Consider the following 21,290-nt stretch of genomic DNA (forward strand, 5'->3'; position numbering starts at 1 on the left):
ACCCTTCAGATTATAGTGTAGACCCTGTGTGTTTTGTGTAGTTAGTAGATAACTAAAATATTTAATAAGGTTCATTTCAAATGATTTAAATGCTAACATTTAGCCTAGTAATGCGAATGAATCTATCGGGAGGAATGACAGAAGTTGAATGGCTTCCTATATATAGGCCATCATAAAGTAATGTACATTTTACACAAAGAGTGATACTTCTTCAAATCATTGCTGCGGTAACAAAGTGGCAGATATAATTGCGACAGTTATAGCTTATGGGAGCTACATTTGTTCAAGCCTATCCAACCGGGCGAGACCTTGGAGGTGGGACGGGACCTGTGTGCGTGTCTGCCAGGATGGGAGGAGCGCAGCGCACGCCCAGAGAGCGCGCTCGCTCCCTCCGATGTAAACATCAGTAGCAGGAGCGTCTGGGCTCGAGAGCGGAGAAGGAGGCTGCGGGGCGCAACTGGAGAAGGTCTCCTTGACGACAGGTACGTTCACCGTTCTGGCTACGTACAGAAATGTTGAGTATGGCCTCCAAAATAGTCGAGACGATGTTTTGAACGAGAAGCTATAGCCTGTCTGCCTGTTCAAAAGTGGTGAAAATAACAGCATAGAAATGAATTGACCCCGTATTTTAAATGATTTGTTTATTATACGTTGATTTGTTTTAAATGAGCTAAGCTACGGTGCTTATTCAGAAGGCTGTTATTCATAACCCAGCCATGCATGTAGAGCTATTCATATGGACAGTTTAAATAAACAAACCCTTTTTCGTGGACAGTGGATGCTATTGCCGTCAACGTACTCATGCAAAACAACTATTTTCCCTTGATCAAACACTACTGAATCATATGACTTACATTTTCCGAAAGAACAGGTTATTGCTTAGCCTATCGGATGTGCGCTGTCTTAATAGGCTGAGAGAGTGCTCCGTAAACTTTTGAAACCATTAATGCGGCTTAAACATTTAACGTCAATAACGTAGATGGAGGGAACTTTGTTTTCTCCTAAAATTACATTACATTAATCCGATTCCGCGCAGTAGTTTTGCAATCACCGCAGCCCCAGTTCTGGAAATGGCTTCTTCTTGTTAATTAGAAGATGCTGAACTTAGGGAACTCCGTGCCTCACTGCTGGTCATTATTCTGTTTCAGTGCTGTGTCATTGAAGAATAGTGGAAAAATACAATAGGATGGAGCCATTACATCACCAGTTGTTAAGTACATGGGTTATGGTGACTCAAGAGGTTGTGCAGGTTCAAATCCCCCCCTTTACTGTACTGTGTGTAGCTTTGGATAAGACAGTCTGACAAATGCAGTGTATGCATTGTTATTATTTAATGATCTTGTGTTTCTTCAAGTTTTAACAGAACATATTCTACGATGAGGAACCAGCAGAACACGAGCAGTGCTATGGGCGTGGTGAAGTCCATTTCTATTCCATGCTCTATAAACTTTTGTGTTTTTGTTTTCAATTTGAATCTATAGTATTGTTTCTGAAGTAGGTTAACCCTGAGACCTAGAAGACAGTCCATCGTCGTACATAGACTATTGATGATGCTGTATTCTGTTCCGTGTCATTATTACATTTGATGATTCAGCGGATCATCAAATTTGAGCAGGTAATCGAGACAAAATCCGTTACAGTCCGTAGAAATGTGTCTTAGTGACGGTTCCTCAATACTCAAAGACTCTGGGTTGTTCATGTGGTTCTAGTCTATTCTGGAGCGTTGGTGGTTGGCTGTGTGGGGGGCCGTTAACTTTCTGTTCCTCAAGCGTAAATGTGGAAACCAGCCACGGTTTCTGACACACCCTAAGCCTGCCCTGCCTGCGGCCTGTTGTACTAAGGACAAGGATGAAGGGTGGAGTTTCCCTCCCTCCCTGTCTCTCTCCCTCTTTTCTCCCTCCTTCTCCCTCTCTCTTCCTCCCTCTTTCTCTGTCTGTATCTTTCTCCCTCCCTCTCTCCCCCTCTCTCCCTACCCTGGTATTAGCAGGCCGCAGACCCCCCTGTGTGGTTAGGCTAGCAGGGCGTAGGACAGTGTTTCCCCAGGGTCTGACCACATTGACACTCCACAGAGAACGGCCTACTGTCAGCCTACTATGGGCTATTTGTTTCTACAGAGAATCAGCCAATTTTGGTGTTTGTGGAAGAGTTTTGTTGGCCTAAGGCTTGTGTTATTTGTTTGTGAGTTCTGTCTAACATAGGAACTGCCAATATTGGTTCCTAGTTTGAGGAAGGGTTTTGCAGAAATAGCTGACTACACACAGCATTTGTTTCTGCTTTGCATATGCTAATATTGACTGTCAATGAGTATGTGCAGAAGAAGACTTTGAATAGACACCACAACCACACAGTGACAGTTTTCAGGGTTTCCCTTTAGCCCTTCTCATCCTAGGAGCGAGAGGTGTCATGGAGTCAGTCAGGGTGCCTAACAATGGCATCCTTTGCTGTGTGAATGGTTTTCAACAAGCTCTATTTTAAATGTCGGTCTACTCTCTAAAGTGCAGTAGTTGGCCCACAAACTGCCATCTCAACATTCATCATTTATTAATTGCAAACCGAGGCTAAATCATGACTTGATCTCTTGTCTTCAGCTATTATCTCACCATTAAAAGGTATCCTGGAGTTGTGTCAGATACTAAGAGGGGTTTTGGTTGCTGTGGGAGATACTTTGTAAGAGTTATGTTTAAAGCCTTGCTGTGCAGTAGAAGCATGGTATGTGTATGCCTGTGTGTGGTGTGTGTGTTGTGTAGTGTGTGTGTTTGGTGTGTGTGTGTGGCGTGTGTTTGGTTAGTGTGTAATGCGCATATGTTTATTACTGTATTTCGTGTTGTGTGTGTGGTGTGTGTTGTGTGGTGTGTGTGTATGTGAGTCGGCCCATGTGTTTCTGTGATCTCTTCGTCCCCACAGGGCGTGGGTCACTTCTGGTACAATGATATTTTTAACCCTCCCTTTGATGCCCAATCCAAACTCACCAAAATGACTGGGACAGCCTTAGCTGCCGTGTCATTACTACGGTCCTCAAAAAACCCTGTCGCCCAGCCCTGCTCCCCCACCGTAAAACACAGCCCTCACGGCATCTGGGAAGCTGGGCTGGAAATAGCATGGGAGGCAGAAGAGCCAGCCCAAGCAACATCCATCAGTCCTTCATGTTCTTGAACGCATGTGGAAGACCTTCCTCTGCCAGTTTTCCATTGCCACTCGTCCCAGTGGAGGCCTTGGGGGGGGGGGGGGGTGAGAGGGAGAGGTGGGGGGTGAGAGGGAGAGGTGGGGGGTAGGGGGGTGAAAGGGAAGGGTGGGAAAACAGGGAAGGAAGAAAGGGAGATAGAGATGGAGAGGGGGAGAGGGGGATGAAGACTGGAAGAGACGGGGGGGAAAGAGCGAGTTATGGAGGCAAACATGGAGAAGAAGAGTTGACTCTTCATCCACCTCTCATGGGACAGTAGTTTAGTTTCCACTGAGGGTATCACAGAAAACATCCATGTCCTTAGGTTCCCCTGAAGAAAAAAAGAAAGTTAATACCACGTTATCACCCGACCTATATTCACTGATCAGGTGTGTTTGATTAACTTCAAATCGCAAAAGGCTCCTTTGGACTTGTCCATCAGTATCTCTTCTATCAAACATACCTGAAATCGGGGCTCTCTTTCGACATTTCTCACACAACACCTTGTGTGTCTCACACATTTCAACCATTTCTCACGCTGAGAAGGGATAACTCATCCCGCTATAGCATCGTTACATGAGAGCTTGTGTAACGAGTCGTAGTCGTGCTATTCGTCAGTCCTCCAGATCTTGTCCATCACTGGTACTCGATCCCAGGACCTCTCACTCGGAAGCGCAACCACTAGCCAGCTACGACAATGAAAAGCTAGCTAGCTTTGGCGTAGCTAGATACATAGCTAGCTATTCGCTTGCGCGTGTGGACTTTTTATGTATACCTGACTAGTAAGTTTAACCCGATTCACATTGGTTACGCATGAAGTGGAAACTCTGTGGCACAAAATTACTTTTCTTCATAGTCCTAACAGCAGCGGAAGCCCCGTTCTGGATAACGCCCCGATGCACGTCCTGTGATGCCATCATCTGTTCTGCCGTGATTTCATTAGTTTGTCGTGATTATCGACTGATACAGGCTTGTAATAGAGGCTTGTAATAGAGGCGTGACCTGCGCGGGTCATACTGCAGGCTGGCTTGTGGTGGTTCCTCTCCTCACTGCCTGACCACTCTGACTAACCGCCTGTCTGGGTGAAGTAGACAGGATTCTGCCTATTCCTCTCCCTTTTCTCTCTTTCTTTGTCACTCTTTCTCTGTCCCCCCCCCCCCCTCTCACTCTCTCTCTCTCCCTCTCTCAAACACTATAATGTTTCCTCCCTCGGAAATTGATTAGCTGGAAATTGGTGCTTTCAGGTTTCATCTGCCTGGCATCTACAGTAGGCTATACCTTTTTTTTATACCTGTCTCTCTCTCTCTCTCTCTCTCTCTCTCTCTCTCTCTCTCTCTCTCTCTCTCTGTCTGTCTGTCTGTCTCTCTCCCTATCCCTCTTTCACGCTCTCTCACAGCTCTCAGCAAAGTCTTCCTTTGTTTTTAGGTAAACATGACATTATGTATGCATCGCCGATAATAGTTATTGTGATGCATCTTGGGGGCTGGGAGGAGGGGTGCTCTGCAATCTGATAATGGATTAAAGGATATAGAAGCTTTTTCTGAGCAAACACAAATGGCTTCCGGCGTGCCAAACACCATCTTCAATGGGTCATTAGCTAGAAAACAACAAGCTGGAAAGTAGATCTGCATGTGAGTGTTTGTCAACCAATCAGGTCGCCGGGAAAGAGTCAGATAACGTGATGGATCCCTGTGTGATGGTTCTGTCAAGGTAGGCAAGCGTGTGAGAGTATACACATAACAGCAGGTTAGGTTAGCTGCCTGCACTCTGGTAATGGCCTAAATCTGTGTGTGTGTATGAAGAAAATGGTCATTTAGCAGACACTTTCATCCAAAGCAACATACATCAGGGGATTTGAACCTATGACCTCATGACCTGCAGTCGAACGCTCCAACCGCTAAGCTATACCCATGCGTGTTTGTGCTCTCACACACACCCCACTATAAACCTACACCTAGGTGTCCCAGGGCTGAAGGGTTAAGTGACTAGCAGCTGGGTGGCGACAATAAGACTGTGCTTTAAAAATGCCACCAAAAAATGCCATTTGTTGTCCTCTGTGATTGAAGATGTAATTGGCGGTACGGTATCTCTACGATCTGTAGGTGGTGCTGCCTCAGAGGAACGCCTTAACGTTGTAAGATGCCCTTGTGAACCGGATAAAGAGTTCTGGTAAAAGTCCCAACTAAATAAAGGTTCATATAAACGCACAGCTTCCAGCTCTCTGCAGTGCCACGAAAACAACTCAAAGTTGTAAACACACAAAGAGCATTTGGATCTAAAAAGGACGTTTGGGCTAACTGTCAGGAATGCAGGGACTGATCAAAAAGAAGACTCTGTCTGCAGTGTTCACTAATCCCTGGAGTCCATGTTGAGGTAAACGCTTGCTCTTTCCATCTCCCCCCGGCTCTCAGATCCCAGGTAGAGGCGCCCATATGTTTTCCTCCGTGAAGTAAAAAATGCATTAGCATTTCAGAACCTTAGGAAATGGACAGCGGCCCGACACGATCACACGCCTCTATTAACTCGATAATAAAGCCGTCAAATCTTTCAACTCAGGGATGGATCCTACTGGCAGTCTGGCACAAGTGGGTGCTCAGTATTTTCGGCGTATATCGACGCCTCTGCTCCCAGGTCCTCTGTTGCCACCCCCGCCAGTGTACGTAGAGAGGGGTCAAGGTTTCGCTTACAGCTCCGGCAGGGGGGGTTCCCTACATCAAGAGTTGTTTTCAGCCTGTATGTTGTCATTCAAACTTCTGCAATTTTCAAAAAATGCTATTCTTGGATTTTCTTTTTATAGGGACTGTTTGTGTCAGCAGATAATGACGTTTCAAATTTAGAACGATCGCCTTTTGATGAAGTGTCCCATTTCATAAACCGACATTGATTCTGTCTCGGTTTACGGATCAACAAATTAGATATTCATGTTTAAGTCGATTGTCGTGTTCATCAGTTTTCTCACTACCCTGGTTGTCCTTGAGATCCAGATTCCATCCCACATGTCTGGCTCCATCCAAACGGAATACTTAGAAAGCTAACACCCACAGAAAGACCATTCATAAAAGCTTGGCTCTCCACTGACTGTTTTACTCCTGATCTCCTCTTGAGCCAAAATGGCCGCCCTCATTCATTGAATAGAAATAGCTACACTTTATCTTGACAGCAAGGGATGCAGGCTTGGTTCAACAGATCTCATTATCCAAGGCAGGATGCCAGTGGATTCAAATACTGGTTGATACAGAAGCAGACAGGTGAATGAGGGTATAAGAATAACCGTTTGTTACGGAGTCAGATGGCTGAGTGGTGAGTTGGGCTAGTAATCTGAAGGTTGCCGGATCGATTCCCCGACGTGCCAAATGACGTTGTGTCCTTGGGCAAGGCACTTCACCCTGCTTGCCTCGGGGAATGTCCCTGAATTTACTGTAAGTCGCTCTGGATAAGAGCGTCTGCTAAATGACTTAATGTAATGTTTCAAATGAGCTGCGATCATGTCTTGTATTTATTTATAATTAACAAGTTAACTTTTATTTCCCTAAGGAGTACGACAACAACAACAACTTTGGTGCAATCTGGCCCAGAGGATAAGCCAGTGAAGAAACGTCATAAAATCACTTCCTGCTTTTGGTGAACGAGAGAGCTCATTGGCTGGCACAGTGTGTGGGCGTGGACCGGACAGTCTGGGCCCGCATGGCATCCCCAGAGCTTCCAGGAGAGAGAGCCCCTGGCTCCGCCCAGCTGGACCAGGGCGCCCCGGGCAGAGATGGCGTGGGCGTGGGTGGGTGTCGTGGCTGCGCAGCTAGCAGCGCCCAGCCCAACGGCGCCAAGCCGTGTCCCGCACACAAACCTGGCGGCGACGACAGCGGTCGGCCAGGCCGCCACGCGGCGAGTGGGCTCCGCAAGGCGCTGGGACGCCACCGGGACTACGTCAAGATCTCCGTACCGGACGCCAAGGCGGGCCGGCCGCCCCCCATGGAGTGGTGGAAGACCGGGATGGCGTTCCTTTACGCCGTGTTCAACCTGGTGCTGACCACCGTGGTCATCACCGTGGTGCACGAGCGCGTGCCGGCCAAGGAGAGCAGCCCGCCACTGCCGGATAAGTTCTTCGACTACGTGGACCGGGTGAAGTGGGCGTTCACGGTGACGGAGGTGAACGGGATGGTGTTGGTGGGCATCTGGGGGGTGCAGCTGCTCTTCCACAGATACAGGTGAGGGGGGGGTGGAGGGGAGGTGAGGGGGGGGGGGTGGAGGGGAGGGGAGGGGAAGGGAGGAGGGGAAGAGGAGGAGGAGAAGGTGGGGGATGAGTTGGTAGTGAGGGTGGTTCTGGTGATGAGCTACTGACACCTAACTGTTTGGTATCAAAACTTAGCCCTGTGGAGGTAGAACAGGTTAATTTCAGGTTAATGGTTCCAACAGGTGAATGTGTCTGACAGGTGTCTATGAGTTGTAAGAGGTTTATACAGTGAAATCCTTAGTCCAGCTGTTTACCTATTTTCCTTAACCGGAACACTGCCTCTCTGTTGCCAGGGCGATCGCGGGCCGGCGTTTCCTGTTTCTGATTGGCACGTTGTACCTGTACCGCTGTGTGACCATGTACATCACCACGCTGCCGGTACCGGGCATGCACATGACCTGCGCTCCCAAGGTAAGGGGGGAGGGAGGGAGGGATTGTATGAATGAGTAAATGCTTGATTGAATGTATGACTTCATGAATGAATGAGTCACGGAGTAAGTGGATGAACATACAAAATACCAATTTAACAATAAATCGACAAACAATCAAAGGTTTATTTGAGGTGAAGTGGATTTGTCTCTAGGCTATAATTAGCCTGGGCCAGGATGAATACCAAAATCAGGTATCCGGTTAACAGTGTCATTGGGTCGGGACCTCAGGATGGGGCAGCAGAGGCCACATCTGTAGTGGCATCCCATCCCTGTCCCCACCCCTCTCTGCCGCCCCTCAAAACTGATCTAACGATCCGCCATTCTTTGCAGCAGTCTCATGAAAGGCAGACATTCTGACTTACCTCACACCCGGGGGCGCTGGGTTATTGCATCCTGTGGCAGCTTGATCCCAGGAATGCACCCCTGGCAAGGGTTTATGGGTAATGTGGCTCTGTGCTCTGAGGAAAGTGAAGGGATGGGAGGAGCGCGTAGGAGGATGAGAGTTGGGGTCAGGATAGGATGAGAGCTTTCCCTCAAATGGAGTTGGTTAAAAAGTGTATTTTGTTTTTGTTTATGTAAATATGTCAAATATGTATTTCATTTTTCATGTCTATACATAAAACAAACTTGTGTCTCTAGGAAATTTAAAGTGACGATATCTGTCCTTCTCTTGTTCTTCCCCTTCACTCACTTTCTCTTTCTTTGTCTTCTCTTCTCCCCCTCTCTACCCCTTTTCTCTCTCTCTTTTTCCCTTCTCTCTGTCTCTCTCTTCCTTTCACTCTCTTAACTCCATCCCTCCCTCCCTCCCTCTCTCCTTCCATCCCTCTCTCCGGTCTCTCTCAGCTGCATGGAGACTCCCAGGCTAAGATGCAGCGCGTCCTGCAGCTGATCTCCGGTGGTGGCCTCTCCATCACAGGGTCTCACCTCATGTGTGGAGACTTCCTGTACAGTGGACACACCGTCATGCTCACACTCACCTACCTGTTCATCAAGGAGTGTGAGTGAACACACACACACGTGCATGCCACGGACACACACACACACGTGCATGCCACGGACACACACAGACACGTGCATGCCACGGACACACACACACACAGTCACATGCGCACACCTGGTGGATGTGCCTCAACCTCAGCTCTCTCCAACAGGCCACTGAACACAGACTAGACAAACACACACACAGGTGCATGTCACGGACACACACACACACAGTCACGCTCTCTCCAACAGGCCACTGAACACAGACTAGACAAACACACACAGGTCTAAATATAGTCTGAGTCAGGAGAGATAAATTGGATGTTTGACCTTTTTTGAGGTGTGGCTTGATCAATGTCTCCCTCCCTCCTGTGAATGACTCACCGCTCCTCCTCACCCCTGAGTGTGCGTGTATGTGTGCGTGTACTTGCCGGTGTATTGTTCAAGTTGTTCCTGAGAATAATGTCTAAATCTCTGCGTGTGTGTATGTGCATGTGTGTGTATGTGCGTGTATGTGCCTGCATGTGTGTGCAGACTCCCCACGGTCGTTCTGGTGGTACCACCTGCTGTGCTGGCTGCTGAGCGCTGTGGGCGTGGTCTGCATCCTGGTGGCCCACGAGCACTACAGCGTGGACGTGGTGGTGGCCTACTTCATCACCTCCAGACTTTTCTGGTGGTACCACACCATGGCTAACGTCCAGGTGAGAGAGGGAGGGAATTAACTGAGTGATGATTATATTTTTTTACCTTCCGGCCGATGTACAGGTAAGAAATGATGGGTGAAGGCGGGGAAGCAGAGAGAGGGATGGAAGGAGGAATGAAAGGAGGGTAAAAGGAGGGAGGGGGGATGAATGATGGATGTACAGTGGTTTTATTGAATCTCCAGGGTGAAATGTGACACTGACAGATTGTTAATCGATACAGTTGTCTGAAGTTACTGTCGCAAACAGTTGAGCCCCATGTTCCGAAAATGGCACGTCTCGTGTGTCTGAACTACGTTGTGAGCAAACTCTTATAAACCTCACTACCGAGTGTTTATACAGCATCCTCCCCCTGTTCCTCTTTTTTCTTCCTGTTTAGTCCCTCTTTCTCTCTTTCGCTTCTCCCTCTATCGCTCTCTGACTCTGTCTCTCCTCTTTCTCTGACTCTCTGTCTCTCCTCTCTCTCTCTGTCTCCCCTCTCTCTCTGACTCTCTGTCTCTCCTCTCTCTCTCTGTCTCCCCTCTCTCTCTGACTCTCTGTCTCTCCTCTCTCTCTGACTCTTGTTCTATGTCCCTCTCTCTCATATATTAGCTTAGGTCTGGAATGGATGATAAATACCCCCTGCAGAGCAGCTGACAGAACTCTGGCTGCGCTCTGTTCTGACCATATCATCCACACACACACCCACACGTACACTCACAGAGAGGGAGAGGGGGAGAGGGAGGGGGAGAGGGAGGGAGGGACCTGGGACCTGGCTGATTGCGTCAGACTGAGAGCTAGAATATATGTGACCTTTATATCAGAGTTGTTAAAACACCTCTAGGCGTAGTTTGTTCATGTTTGGTTGATAAAGAGAATGATTATTTAATACTGGTCTCTTTGATGGTCTTACTGTTTCATCTGGTTTGAAATAAGCTGTAAAAGTTCTACCTCCCTGCCTGCTGGTTGAATGTGTAGTAGACACACAATCTAGCCTGTTTATAGTTTTAGTCACTTAAAGACTGAAATGTACACAATTTCAACAGACCAACGATATTATTTGATGTTTTCAAATCAAATGCAGGAGGCCACGATTCTGTGTAGTGTGTAAGTAACTTCATTAACTTTGACCTTTAACCTAGGCCCTCAGGTGCTCTCCTAACAACTACCTCACCCACACCTGGTGGAACCCCGTGTTCAACTTCTTTGAGCGTAACGTCCAGACGCAGGTCCCGTGTTCCTACAGCTGGCCCGTCTCCTGGCCGCCCGCCTGCCTCAAGAACCCCTGCAAGAAGTACTCCATGGTGCAGAGCACCCGGGAGGAGTGATCTGTCAAACCAAACACACCCCCTGTGGTCACGACACGTTAGCCTGTTCAGTCAGACACGAGCCCTGTGAAATCGGCTGGTCTAAATACATCTTGTTAGGTACATGGTTTGTAAAAGGTGTTTATTTTTTATTTAGATTTTTTTAGGTTTTCGGAAGGAAGGGTGGGTTTGTTTTGCTCCTGAGTTGATGCTTGTGGGGCTGCTGTTCCTTTGAAATCATTGTACTGGGTAGACATAAATCAAGTGAACCCTAAGTGTTTGACAGTGTTTTTGAGCCCCATGTTTTCATCCTGGTAGGTTGACCTCACAGCTCTCTCTTCAGGCATTCACCGTCAGTGTTGCTTCAACCTACTACAACATTTTATTTAGTCAGTGTTTTTTTGTGGTGACCAAAAATGACGGTCCACCACGTTGAACAAGACACCATATCTGCCTCTGTTCATGATAGTGACTATGGGACAAATAATATTATTAATTTGTATTACAAGTTTGTGAAGAAGTTGTGGTATTGGAGAAGATAGGCTAGTATTTGATATTATTTGAAAAATCCAAAAATATTAGGTCCAAGTGACAATTATTTATCGACAACCATTCCTACATTAACAAATGAAGAAAAGTTGGCCTTTTGTTGCTTCAATGTGTATTTTTATACTTGTGAAAAATGGTACTCTTACAACATGTTTTGACTTTCAGACGTTATGCCAAGCGTTCGTACAGAGTTGCGTGTACATGCAAAACCTAAAACAGCATCACCATTAAAAACGAGAATGTTGTGTAAATCTTATGACCAAATACATCTCGGAGTCAAAGACGAATCTGATATCCTAGTTGTTAGCAACTTCGTGACTATTTTGTAGTCATTGTTTTGATATTTTCAAACAGGTGCCTTAGAAATATAGTGTTACACGTTAACAAGTACGTTAGTTGACAATGTCAGTTATTATAATTGTTTTTATATCATTTTTTATGTTAATGTTTATTTTTTGTATAGTTTAGGCTTTGTTCTTGGCATTTTTGTAATGTTTTTAACCGTTTGGCTGTAATAAACCGTCCTACGTCAACCTTTCTCATCTCCATTACATTGCATTTTACAACATAGTAGTAAGTTACCTTTTATTATTATAATGAATTGTATAATCATATTGTGTGAGATTTTCTACTGTAGAGTGAAAAAAAACTCGATTTATCGATTCACCGTCTTAGACCAGCCAATGCTCTTCGGGAGATTTGATTGGTCAATACACAGGAGGCTCGAATTTGGGTCAACCTTTTTTGTTCTCGTCATCAAGGCCGCATACCAATACGAGAACGATTATTTGCATCGACCAATAGAGAGTTAGGTCTACTTACGCAGGGTCTGAAGTTTAACAACAAACAAGGAAGAACCTGACTGCAGGGTATATCTGTTGCAGTGAAAATATGGATTATGTTATCGTGAATAAAATCAGACTTCTCTTCTAATGCAACAGCGAGTTTAGCCGTCCTAACTGAAGCAGACAAACACCATGCTTGTGGAATTGTTGCAAGATCTACAGCGTACGTCGCTGTTATCGCACATCATTTTGGCCTTGACTGTCTTTGTTTCCGTGTACTGTGTGTACGCATTTCACAACCGTAAGGATTATTCAAATATCCCACCCGGTCCAAAACCATGGCCGATAGTGGGCAACCTTGGTGGCTTTCTGATACCTTCATTCGTGTCGAAGAGATTCGCAGGCAAACATTATGTAAACGTCCCCAAGAAAACAATCGTAATGTCTCCGCAGGTTGGCTTCATGGAGCAAGCCAAAGTGTATGGGAACATGTACAGTATTTTTGTCGGTAGTCAGCTCGTGGTCGTGCTGAACGGTTATGATGTCGTCAGGGATGCTCTCTCCAACCATGCCGATGTGTTCTCCGACAGACCGGATATCCCCGCCATATCTATAATGACCAAGCGCAAAGGTAACTGAATAGCCTAACATTTGGCTCCTTTTGGAGAGGTGCGTTTGAGGCGTCAGCGTTTATAGACGTATAGGTAGTCTGTTACCTGTGTGCAATTAGGGGGGATGTTGGCTACGCTTCTCTCTGAACGTCCTTGGAAAGGTAACTATTTAGAAGTGTTACAGTGCGTGTGCAAAAGGTATCATAATGGTGCATTTGTAAACACCTAAAGAGACTTTACTGGTTTTCTCCTCAGGAATAGTTTTCGCACCTTACGGGCCGGTGTGGCGACAACAGCGGAAATTCTGCCACACTAAGCTCCGCAGCTTCGGCTTCGGAACGCTAAGTTTGGAGCCCAGCATCCTGCAAGGTCTCGCCGTGGTCAAATCTGAACTTCTCCGTCTTAACGACGGAAACGAGGGTGTGGACTTAACCCCGATGATCAGTAACGCCGTGTCGAACGTGATCTGTTCGGTTAGCCTCGGGCAGCGCTTTCACCACGAGGATCGGGAGTTCCGGACGCTTCTGGACCTGATGGCGCGAGGGCTCGAGATCAGCGTCAACAGTCCCGCTGTTCTCATCAACGTCTTCCCTTTTCTTTACCACTTCCCGTTCGGCGTGTTCAGAGAACTACGGCGAGTGGAAAGCGACATAACTGCGTTTCTCAAGAACATCATCGTCAGGCACAAAGAGACACTAGACCCTGCCAACCCACGGGATTTGATAGACATGTACTTGGTGGAGATACAAGCCCAGGAGTCATCTGGAGAGAGAGAGACTAGCTTCTCTGAGGACTATCTCTTCTATATCATAGGGGACCTGTTCATAGCAGGCACAGACACCACCACCAACTCCATACTGTGGATCCTGCTCTATATGGTGCTGTACCCAGAAGTTCAAGGTGAGCCGAGCTCCTTCACAGGAGGGGGCTGGAGATGATGATGATGATGATAAGTACGTTTGTTGATGCTGAACAGAAGCTCTTCCCTCCTCTTCTCTCTCTCCCCCTCCTCTTCTCTCTCTCTCATCCTCTCTCTCTCCCCCTCCTTTTTTCTCTCTCCCCCTCCTCTGCTCTCTCTCCTCCTCTCTCTCTCCCCCTCCTCCTCTCTCTCTCCCCCCCTCATCCTCTCTCTCTCCCCCTCCTCTTCTCTCTCTCCCCCCTCCTCTTCTCTCTCTCCCTCCCTCCTCCTCCTCTCTCTCTCCTCCTCTCTCTCCCCCTCCTCCTCTCTCTCTCTCTCCTCTCTCTCTCTCTCCGCCTCCTCTCTCTCTCTCTCTCTCTCTCTCTCTCTCTCTCTCTCTCTCTCTCTCTCTCTCTCTCTCTCCCCCTCCTGTTCTCTCTCTCTCTCTCTCTCCCCCTCCTGTTCTCTCTCTCCCCCTCCTCTTCTCTCTCTCCTCCTCTCTCTCCCCCTCCGCCTCTCTCTCTCCCCCCCTCATCCTCTCTCTCTCCCCTTCCTCTTCTCTCTCTCCCCCCCTCTTCTTCTCTCTCTCCCTCCCTCCTCCTCCTCTCTCTCTCCCTCTCCTCCTCTCTCTGTCCTCCTCTCTCTCCCCCCTCCTCCTCTCTCTCTCCCCCTCCTCCTCTCTCTCTCCCCCTCCTCCTCTCTCTCTCCTCCTCTCTCTCTCTCCCCCTCCTCTTCTCTCTCTCCTCCTCTCTCTCTCCCCCTCCGCCTCTCTCTCTCCCCCCCTCATCCTCTCTCTCCCCCCCTCCTCCTCTCTCTCTCCCCCTCCTCCTCTCTCTCTCCCCCTCCTCCTCTCTCTCTCCTCCTCTCTCTCTCTCCCCCTCCTCCTCTCTCTCTCTCTCTCTCTCCCCCTCCTGTTCTCTCTCTCCCCCTCCTCTTCTCTCTTTCCTCCTCTCTCTCTCCCCCTCCTCCTCTCTCTCTCCCCCCCTCATCCTCTCTCTCTCCCCCTCCTCTTCTCTCTTTCCTCCTCTCTCTCTCCCCCCCTCTTCTTCTCTCTCTCCCTCCCCCCTCCTCCTCTCTCTCTCCTCCTCTCTCTCCCCCCCTCCTCCTCTCTCTCCCCCTCCTCCTCTCTCTCTCCCCCTCCTCCTCTCTCTCTCCCCCTCCTCCTCTCTCTCCCCCTCCTCCTCTCTCTCTCTCTCCCCCTCCTCCTCTCTCTCTCCCCCTCCTCCTCTCTCTCCCCTTCCTCCTCTCTCTTTCCTCCTCCTCTTCTCTCTCTCTCTCTCTCTCTCTCTCTCTCTCTCTCTCTCTCTCCCCTCTCTCTCCCCCTCCTCCTCTCCCCCTCCTCTTCTCTCTTTCCTCCTCTCTCTCTCCCCCTCATCCTCTCCTCTTCTCTTTCTCCCCCCCTCTTCTTCTCTCTCTCCCTCCCTCCTCCTCTTCTCTCTCTCCCCCTCCTCCTCTCTCTCTCCTCCTCTCTCTCCCCCCCTCCTCCTCTCTCTCCCCCTCCTCCTCTCTCTCTCCTCCTCTCTCTCTCTCCCCCTCCTCCTCTCTCTCTCTCTCCCCCTCTTCCTCTCTCTCTCCCCCCCTCCTCTCTCTCTCCCCCTCCTCCTCTCTCTCTCCCCCCCTCCTCTCTCTCTCCCCCTCCTCTTCTCTCTCTCCCTGTGAGCCAGAGCGGGTGCAGGCAGAGATGGACCAGGTGCTGGGTCCAGGCAGGCCTCCGTCCCTGAGCGACAGGGGCAGGCTGCCCTACACGGAGGCCACCATCATGGAGGTGCAGAGGATGACTGTGGTGGTCCCGCTGGCCATCCCACACATGGCCTCCCACACCACGGGTGAGGAGGCCGGCCCACGGCCGCCATCTTGGGAGGGCGTTGTGGTTCATTGTCTTTTTTTCTACTTCTCTCTATATATTTTTATTTTCTCTTGATCTCTCTCCCTTCTTCCCTCTCACTACTTAGTCAGTTTGGTCCAAAGCACAAATTTAAAGTGAAAGGACAAAGAAGATTCTGAAGTGACCAAATAACTTCCCTTCTCTCTTCTTCTCCTCTTCCTCTCAGAGTTCCGAGGTTACACCATCCCCAAGGGGACGGTGATCGTCCCCAACCTGTGGTCGGTGCACAGGGACCCCGCGGTCTGGGACCAGCCTGACCTCTTCAACCCCGGACGCTTCCTGGATGACCAGGGGAGGCTACACAGAACGGAACACTTCATGCCCTTCGGAATAGGTAGAGGGTTCCATTTGGAATACTGCTGGTGGGAGGGTTCCAGGTGGGGGGGGGGGGATCTGGCACAGATCGATTGGCGATGTTGTATGTTATACTGTGCAAGGGCGGTTGTTACATTCCTAGTGATGAGCGTGTGTGTGTGTGTGTGTGTGCTCAGGCCGCAGAGTGTGTATGGGGGAGCAGCTGGCCAAGACGGAGCTGTTCCTGATGATCACCAGCCTCCTCCAGGCCTTCTGCTTCAGTCTCCCCCCAGGGAAGACCCCCCCCTCCCTGGACGGCCGCTTCGGCCTCACCCTGGCCCCTGGCCCCTACACCGTGTGTGTCGCCCCCAGACACTAGCGGCTGCCTAGCGACAGGAGACGCTGGATATTATGGGGTTGTCATCGAATGCATACTGAGTGTGTGTGTGTGAGTGTGTTATTATGTGGAATATCATGCTACACTTCCCGTGGGACTGTCCAGTCAAAATCCCGCAAGATCTAGGCATGCCAGAAGAATTGCTGGCAAACAGCTCCACCAATCAGGGAGCTCCACCAATCGGTGTTGGTCGAAATCATTGATTGAAGCTGCTAATAAGATTCTATGTTTTAATTTTACACCAACTTGCTCCTAAAAAAGTGTCTTATGTAATATTTTTCAGACTAATTCAGCATTTGCTGCTTACCCAAAGATAGTAAAAAATGTAATGGGGCATTTTGTGTAATTCTGTAGATCCTTTCATATTAACAACAATGCACTTTCATCTTTTAAACATGACTTTTAAGATGTGTAACTGAATAAATGATTATTATCATTGCAGTATTTAATGCGATTATGTAAAAAAAATAAAAATGGGGGGGGGATATTGTGGTGTAATAGTAGGCCTATGACTCAATATTTATTTTATCACACCGTAAATAGGCCAACATACATTCACGCATAAAGTATCATGGATTATATTATAGAAGTATAGAAATCAAACATGTCTGACCGGACTTGGTTACCTAAGTAACCCCTGTAAAACATTCATCTATATCGAATCTGTGTTAAAGGTCATGGAATAGTCAGTGTGATCACATGACCAAAGCCTTCTATGACCTTCTTCCTACTTTCTACGGTGCGACTCAGTCATTGCTGAGCTTGACTGTGAAGAGACAGGGCAGTCTTCTGTTCAACAATGTCTTTCTTCACACACCAGATAACCAGGGGGCTTTCGTCCTCAGCAGTGAGAAATGTCGTGATCAAGCATGTTACAATCATCGGCGGTGGACAGATGGGCGCAGGAATCGCACAGGTATCGAAGTTTGTTATTTGGACTTTGTCTGATTAATGCAAGGTATGCTTAGTATCATGCTAAGCTACGCTAGCTAGCATGCAAGGAAATGCTGCATAAAGTTAGTAATGCCAGGGCTAAACAAGTGTTATACGTTTTTGCTTGGCAGTTCTACAGCATCAAAATTTTTGCAACGCAGGTGTCACTTTGGCAAGTTGTCCAAGTGCTACTAAAGCGTGTTGCGAAGTATTTTTGTGCGTATAAATGGTCTGTGGCATAAATAGCACACTTGCAAACCGAGATGGCTAGCAATATCTAGCAAACACGAGCCGTTTGCTGAAGTATTATCCTCGAATCAGCTATTGGCATCGAAACGGCATACAGTGCTTGTCTCCAACCAACCAGCTGACAGATACAATGCAGTGCTCGTCGACTTGTGAACACCAGTTCTCTCCTTACCGACAGGTTGCTGCGTCCACCGGCCATTCGGTGGTGCTGGTGGATACGTCAGAGGACATCCTGCAGAAAGCTGCCAAAGGCATCGAGGGTAGTCTCAAAAGGGTGGTGAAGAAGAAGTTTGCTGACAAACCAGAGGTATGCTGGTCACGAACAACTTTCTAGCCACCCGTTGCCCGCCATGAGTGAATTGATACATGATAAATTCAGCCAAATGTAGAATATACACAGCTGTACTCTCATGATTCTCAAGTATCCTATATAAGGAACCAATGTGAAATGTTTTGTATTGGGAACAAGCAAATGTAGAAACTAATAACTGCATTTACACTTTATTATTATTTTAATTTGATTCTTCAGCCTTTTAAAAGACGTCCTATTTTGAAATGATGGCATGGTGTATTCATATATTCTGCTCCAGGCAGGTGCAGAGTTCATTCAGAAGGTGATGCAGAATGTTTCCACGTCGACGGACGCCGCTGCGGTGGTCCAGGGAACCGACCTGGTTCTAGAGGCCATCGTAGAGAACCTGAAGGTCAAGCAGGGGCTGTTCGCTGGCCTGGACAAAGTAGCTCCAGAGTGAGTGGTGGAGCGCTGGAGAAACTACCTTAACAATGTACATTGTGCATGCTGAGGACCTGGGTTCGAGTCCAGCCTGGGCACTTTGCGGCATGTCTGTCTCTCTCTTTCTTTTCACCCTTCACGTAAAATCTGTCCAATACAGCAAAAAAAAAAACCTTCCTAACGCCATGAACTGTCTCCTCTGCACCAGACACACCATCTTCGCCAGCAACACCTCCTCCCTGCCCATCACAGACATTGCCAGCTCCACCTCCAGACTGGACCGCTTCGGGGGCCTCCACTTCTTCAACCCCGTCCCCATGATGAGGCTGGTGGAGGTCGTCGCCACCTCGGCCACCAGCCAGGAGAGCTTTGACTCCCTGCTGAACTTCAGCAAAGCTCTGGGGAAGACGCCCGTGTCCTGCAAGGTAGGACGATCAGATTACAACAGGACAGGGAAGGTTTGTTGGCTGAGAGAGAGAGTCAGATGGCTGAGCGGTGAGGGAGTCGGACTAGTAATCCTAAAGTTGCCGGAGCGATTCCCCGCCGTGCCAAATGACGTTGTGTCCTTGGGCAAGGCACTTCACCCTACTTGCCTCGGGGGGAATGTGCCTGTACTTACTGTAAGTCGCTCTGGATAAGAGCGTCTGCTAAATGTAAATGCAAATGTTTGTGCCATTTAATCCATCCTACCTTCATTGATGTATGACGGTGTAAGGATACGATATGACGTTATGTTGTCTATTGTAGCAGCTGCAGACTAACAACATTAGTACATGTTCACATGCATGCAAATAAACCAGTTTTTCAGTATATGACAATATTTGGAATTTTAACAATCGATCCATCCTTTATCGGGTCATGTAAACAGCATATTTGGATATTCTGAACTCACCACTTTCCGATTAAGACGGGGGATGTGCCAATGTCATTTCAGTTTTAGAAGCATTCTTTGGAGATGTATACAACACATTTGGTCTTTTTCGGAATAAGGGCCTAAAAACGTAATATTTTGTGCATGTAAACATGGTCTGGTGTGTGTGTGTTCTCAAGGACACTCCTGGCTTCATCGTGAATCGCCTGCTGGTTCCCTACATGATGGAAGCCATCAGGCTACATGAGAGAGGTACGTAGAGAGACACCTGGAGAAAGGGTGTCTGCGATCCCAAACTCATGTCACTGGATCCCGTCTCCTGAGAGATTAAGTGGCATGGAAAAAGAGGAGGGACAGCCATGATTGGACAGATAAATCAATCTATTGGTTCATGTGTTCTCAATGGACACTGATATGGACATTGTTTACTGCACACTAGTCACTTATACACTGTCACTTTCAGCTACTGGTTGCTCTTTCAGTAACATTGCACTACTGTACCTCACTGTACCTTGCCACCAGGCTCCTGTTTGGTCATTGACATAGTCACTGATCTGCAAATTTGCACTACTGCACTGTACTCCACTTAGGTTAGATTAGGTTATAGGGTTGTAACAGTTTTGTTTTTTGTGTATTAGGGTTAGTATAGCGTACTATTTATTGTTATCTGTAATTTAGGACGTTTTAGTGTTAGGGTTAGTATAGTCGTTTATTTATTGCTATCTGTATATTTAGGAAGTTCACTTATCTAAGCTCAGCATAGATGTAAATTTGTTCTGTGTACTTATATGTTATGTTATGCCAGGTGCTTGTGTTGTCTTGTCTTAAGAATTTCAGTGCCCAGTCTAACCTTGTGTTGCTCTGTGTACCTGACAAATAAAAGACTTGAACTTGATGTGTTTGGCTGTTTTCCACAGGCCACGGATCAAAGGAAGATATTGATATCGCCATGAAGCTGGGGGCAGGTTATCCCATGGGACCCTTTGAGCTGCTGGACTACGTCGGACTGGACACGGCTAAGTTCATCATCGACGGTGAGGAACCACTTCCTGAATTGTTTCTATAATCACTTCCTCATTTACTAATTACATCGTCATCACGCACGACGGCATACTGCCACCCACACAAAACATTTTTGGGAAGCGCTCTCCCAACTTAACTAGGGTTTAACATTGTGTTGTGATGATGACGGTTTCAGGCTGGTGTGCGATGGACCCCGGTAATCCCCTCTTCGGCCAGAGCCCCATGCTCAACAAGCTGGTGGCAGAGGGCAAGTTCGGCAAGAAGACCGGAGAGGGATTCTATAAATACAAGTAGAGAATTAGCTACTGTCATATGGTTCGGTTCGATCATCGCTCTCGTCTATCAATTAACGCTGTCGAAGAATCACATGATCGTGCCTTTAAATAAGATTCTCTCCCGTATAATTTCTGTAGGCTATCAAGTGCGCGACCCTCGACTTCCCCGTCGCCACCCAGTTCCTGTCTCCGTCTTTGACTCGTTGGTTGTCGCTGCCGCCACCGCCACAGTGTCTGGACTCCGTGGGGGATTCTTCTCGGATGTCGGGCAGGCGTCCTCTGAGCTATGATCCCCCACAGGGTCTAAGCTCCAAAACATAGTTGTACATTTACCATTCTGCAATAAACATCACTCTTCTCGTACCTGGTCTCTCCTGATTGAACTAGCTGAAGTGCAACCAGTAGCTAAAGTTACAGTGTGTAAAGTGACTAGTTTGAGTGTCATTAGTGTATCAATGTCCATATCAATGTTCATTCAGAAGCCTGATGGCCCTTGGAAAGAAACTATAGTCCAGTCTGCATGTGCGAGACCGAATGCTACGATATAGCGTGCCAGAAGGCAATGGGGTCAAAAGACTGAAGGATAGGTGGTAGCAGTCTCTTAGAATCCTGACAGCTTTCCCGAGGCAACGTGTGTGGTGGGTGTCCTGTAGGGCTGGGAGCTTCATGCTGATGATGAACTCAGCAGAACGGACCACACTACGTAGGGCCTTGCCATTCCTTCCCATTCAGTGTGTTAAGACCGTTTCCAAAGATGAGTCAAAGCGAATGATAAAATCAGCTACCTGGCACCACACACCACAGTGCCTTCCTCAATAAAAAGCTCAAAGATATTCCTGTGGTTTATTTTTTCCTCTACCTTCACTGGTAAAGCAGTGTTATTCTAGAGGGATTTGCATGTTAGTAGTAGTACTGAAATAAGCTATGGCTTGGATTGGGAGCCAGTGTAGAGGGGCAAGAGTAGAAGTGATTTGGTCATATTTTATGGTTCTGGTCAGTA

The 21,290-nt window shown here is 47.8% G+C and overlaps 3 protein-coding genes across 4 annotated transcripts; all 3 read left to right on the forward strand.

Moving 5' to 3' along the window:
- The first annotated feature begins 9 nt into the window (after nucleotides 1-9).
- Nucleotides 10-11,889, forward strand: sgms2a (sphingomyelin synthase 2a). Its single transcript, XM_047045960.1, has 6 exons — nucleotides 10-482; nucleotides 6,695-7,362; nucleotides 7,682-7,799; nucleotides 8,663-8,816; nucleotides 9,335-9,501; nucleotides 10,623-11,889. The coding sequence occupies exons 2-6, from the start codon at nucleotides 6,845-6,847 to the stop codon at nucleotides 10,806-10,808; spliced, it is 1,143 nt and encodes a 380-aa protein (XP_046901916.1). The 5' UTR covers nucleotides 10-482; nucleotides 6,695-6,844; the 3' UTR covers nucleotides 10,809-11,889.
- A 256-nt stretch (nucleotides 11,890-12,145) lies between these two features.
- On the forward strand, nucleotides 12,146-16,709 carry LOC124484843 (cytochrome P450 2U1). Its single transcript, XM_047045959.1, has 5 exons — nucleotides 12,146-12,752; nucleotides 12,988-13,632; nucleotides 15,295-15,456; nucleotides 15,682-15,849; nucleotides 16,007-16,709. The coding sequence occupies exons 1-5, from the start codon at nucleotides 12,314-12,316 to the stop codon at nucleotides 16,186-16,188; spliced, it is 1,596 nt and encodes a 531-aa protein (XP_046901915.1). The 5' UTR covers nucleotides 12,146-12,313; the 3' UTR covers nucleotides 16,189-16,709.
- A 217-nt stretch (nucleotides 16,710-16,926) lies between these two features.
- hadh (hydroxyacyl-CoA dehydrogenase) lies at nucleotides 16,927-20,519 on the forward strand. Of its 2 annotated transcripts, XM_047045961.1 has the most exons (8): nucleotides 16,927-17,122; nucleotides 17,567-17,695; nucleotides 17,979-18,136; nucleotides 18,330-18,546; nucleotides 19,172-19,244; nucleotides 19,910-20,026; nucleotides 20,191-20,305; nucleotides 20,429-20,519. In XM_047045961.1, the coding sequence occupies exons 1-8, from the start codon at nucleotides 17,006-17,008 to the stop codon at nucleotides 20,487-20,489; spliced, it is 987 nt and encodes a 328-aa protein (XP_046901917.1). In that variant the 5' UTR covers nucleotides 16,927-17,005; the 3' UTR covers nucleotides 20,490-20,519. The 2 variants fall into 2 exon arrangements, with proteins under 2 accessions (XP_046901917.1, XP_046901918.1); XM_047045962.1 differs by lacking the exon at nucleotides 20,429-20,519 and having other exon boundaries at nucleotides 16,928-17,122; nucleotides 20,191-20,330.
- The last annotated feature ends 771 nt before the right edge of the window (nucleotides 20,520-21,290 follow it).

The sequence above is a fragment of the Hypomesus transpacificus genome, chromosome 22 (assembly GCF_021917145.1).
Source record: "Hypomesus transpacificus isolate Combined female chromosome 22, fHypTra1, whole genome shotgun sequence".
NCBI classification, from domain to species: domain Eukaryota; kingdom Metazoa; phylum Chordata; class Actinopteri; order Osmeriformes; family Osmeridae; genus Hypomesus; species Hypomesus transpacificus.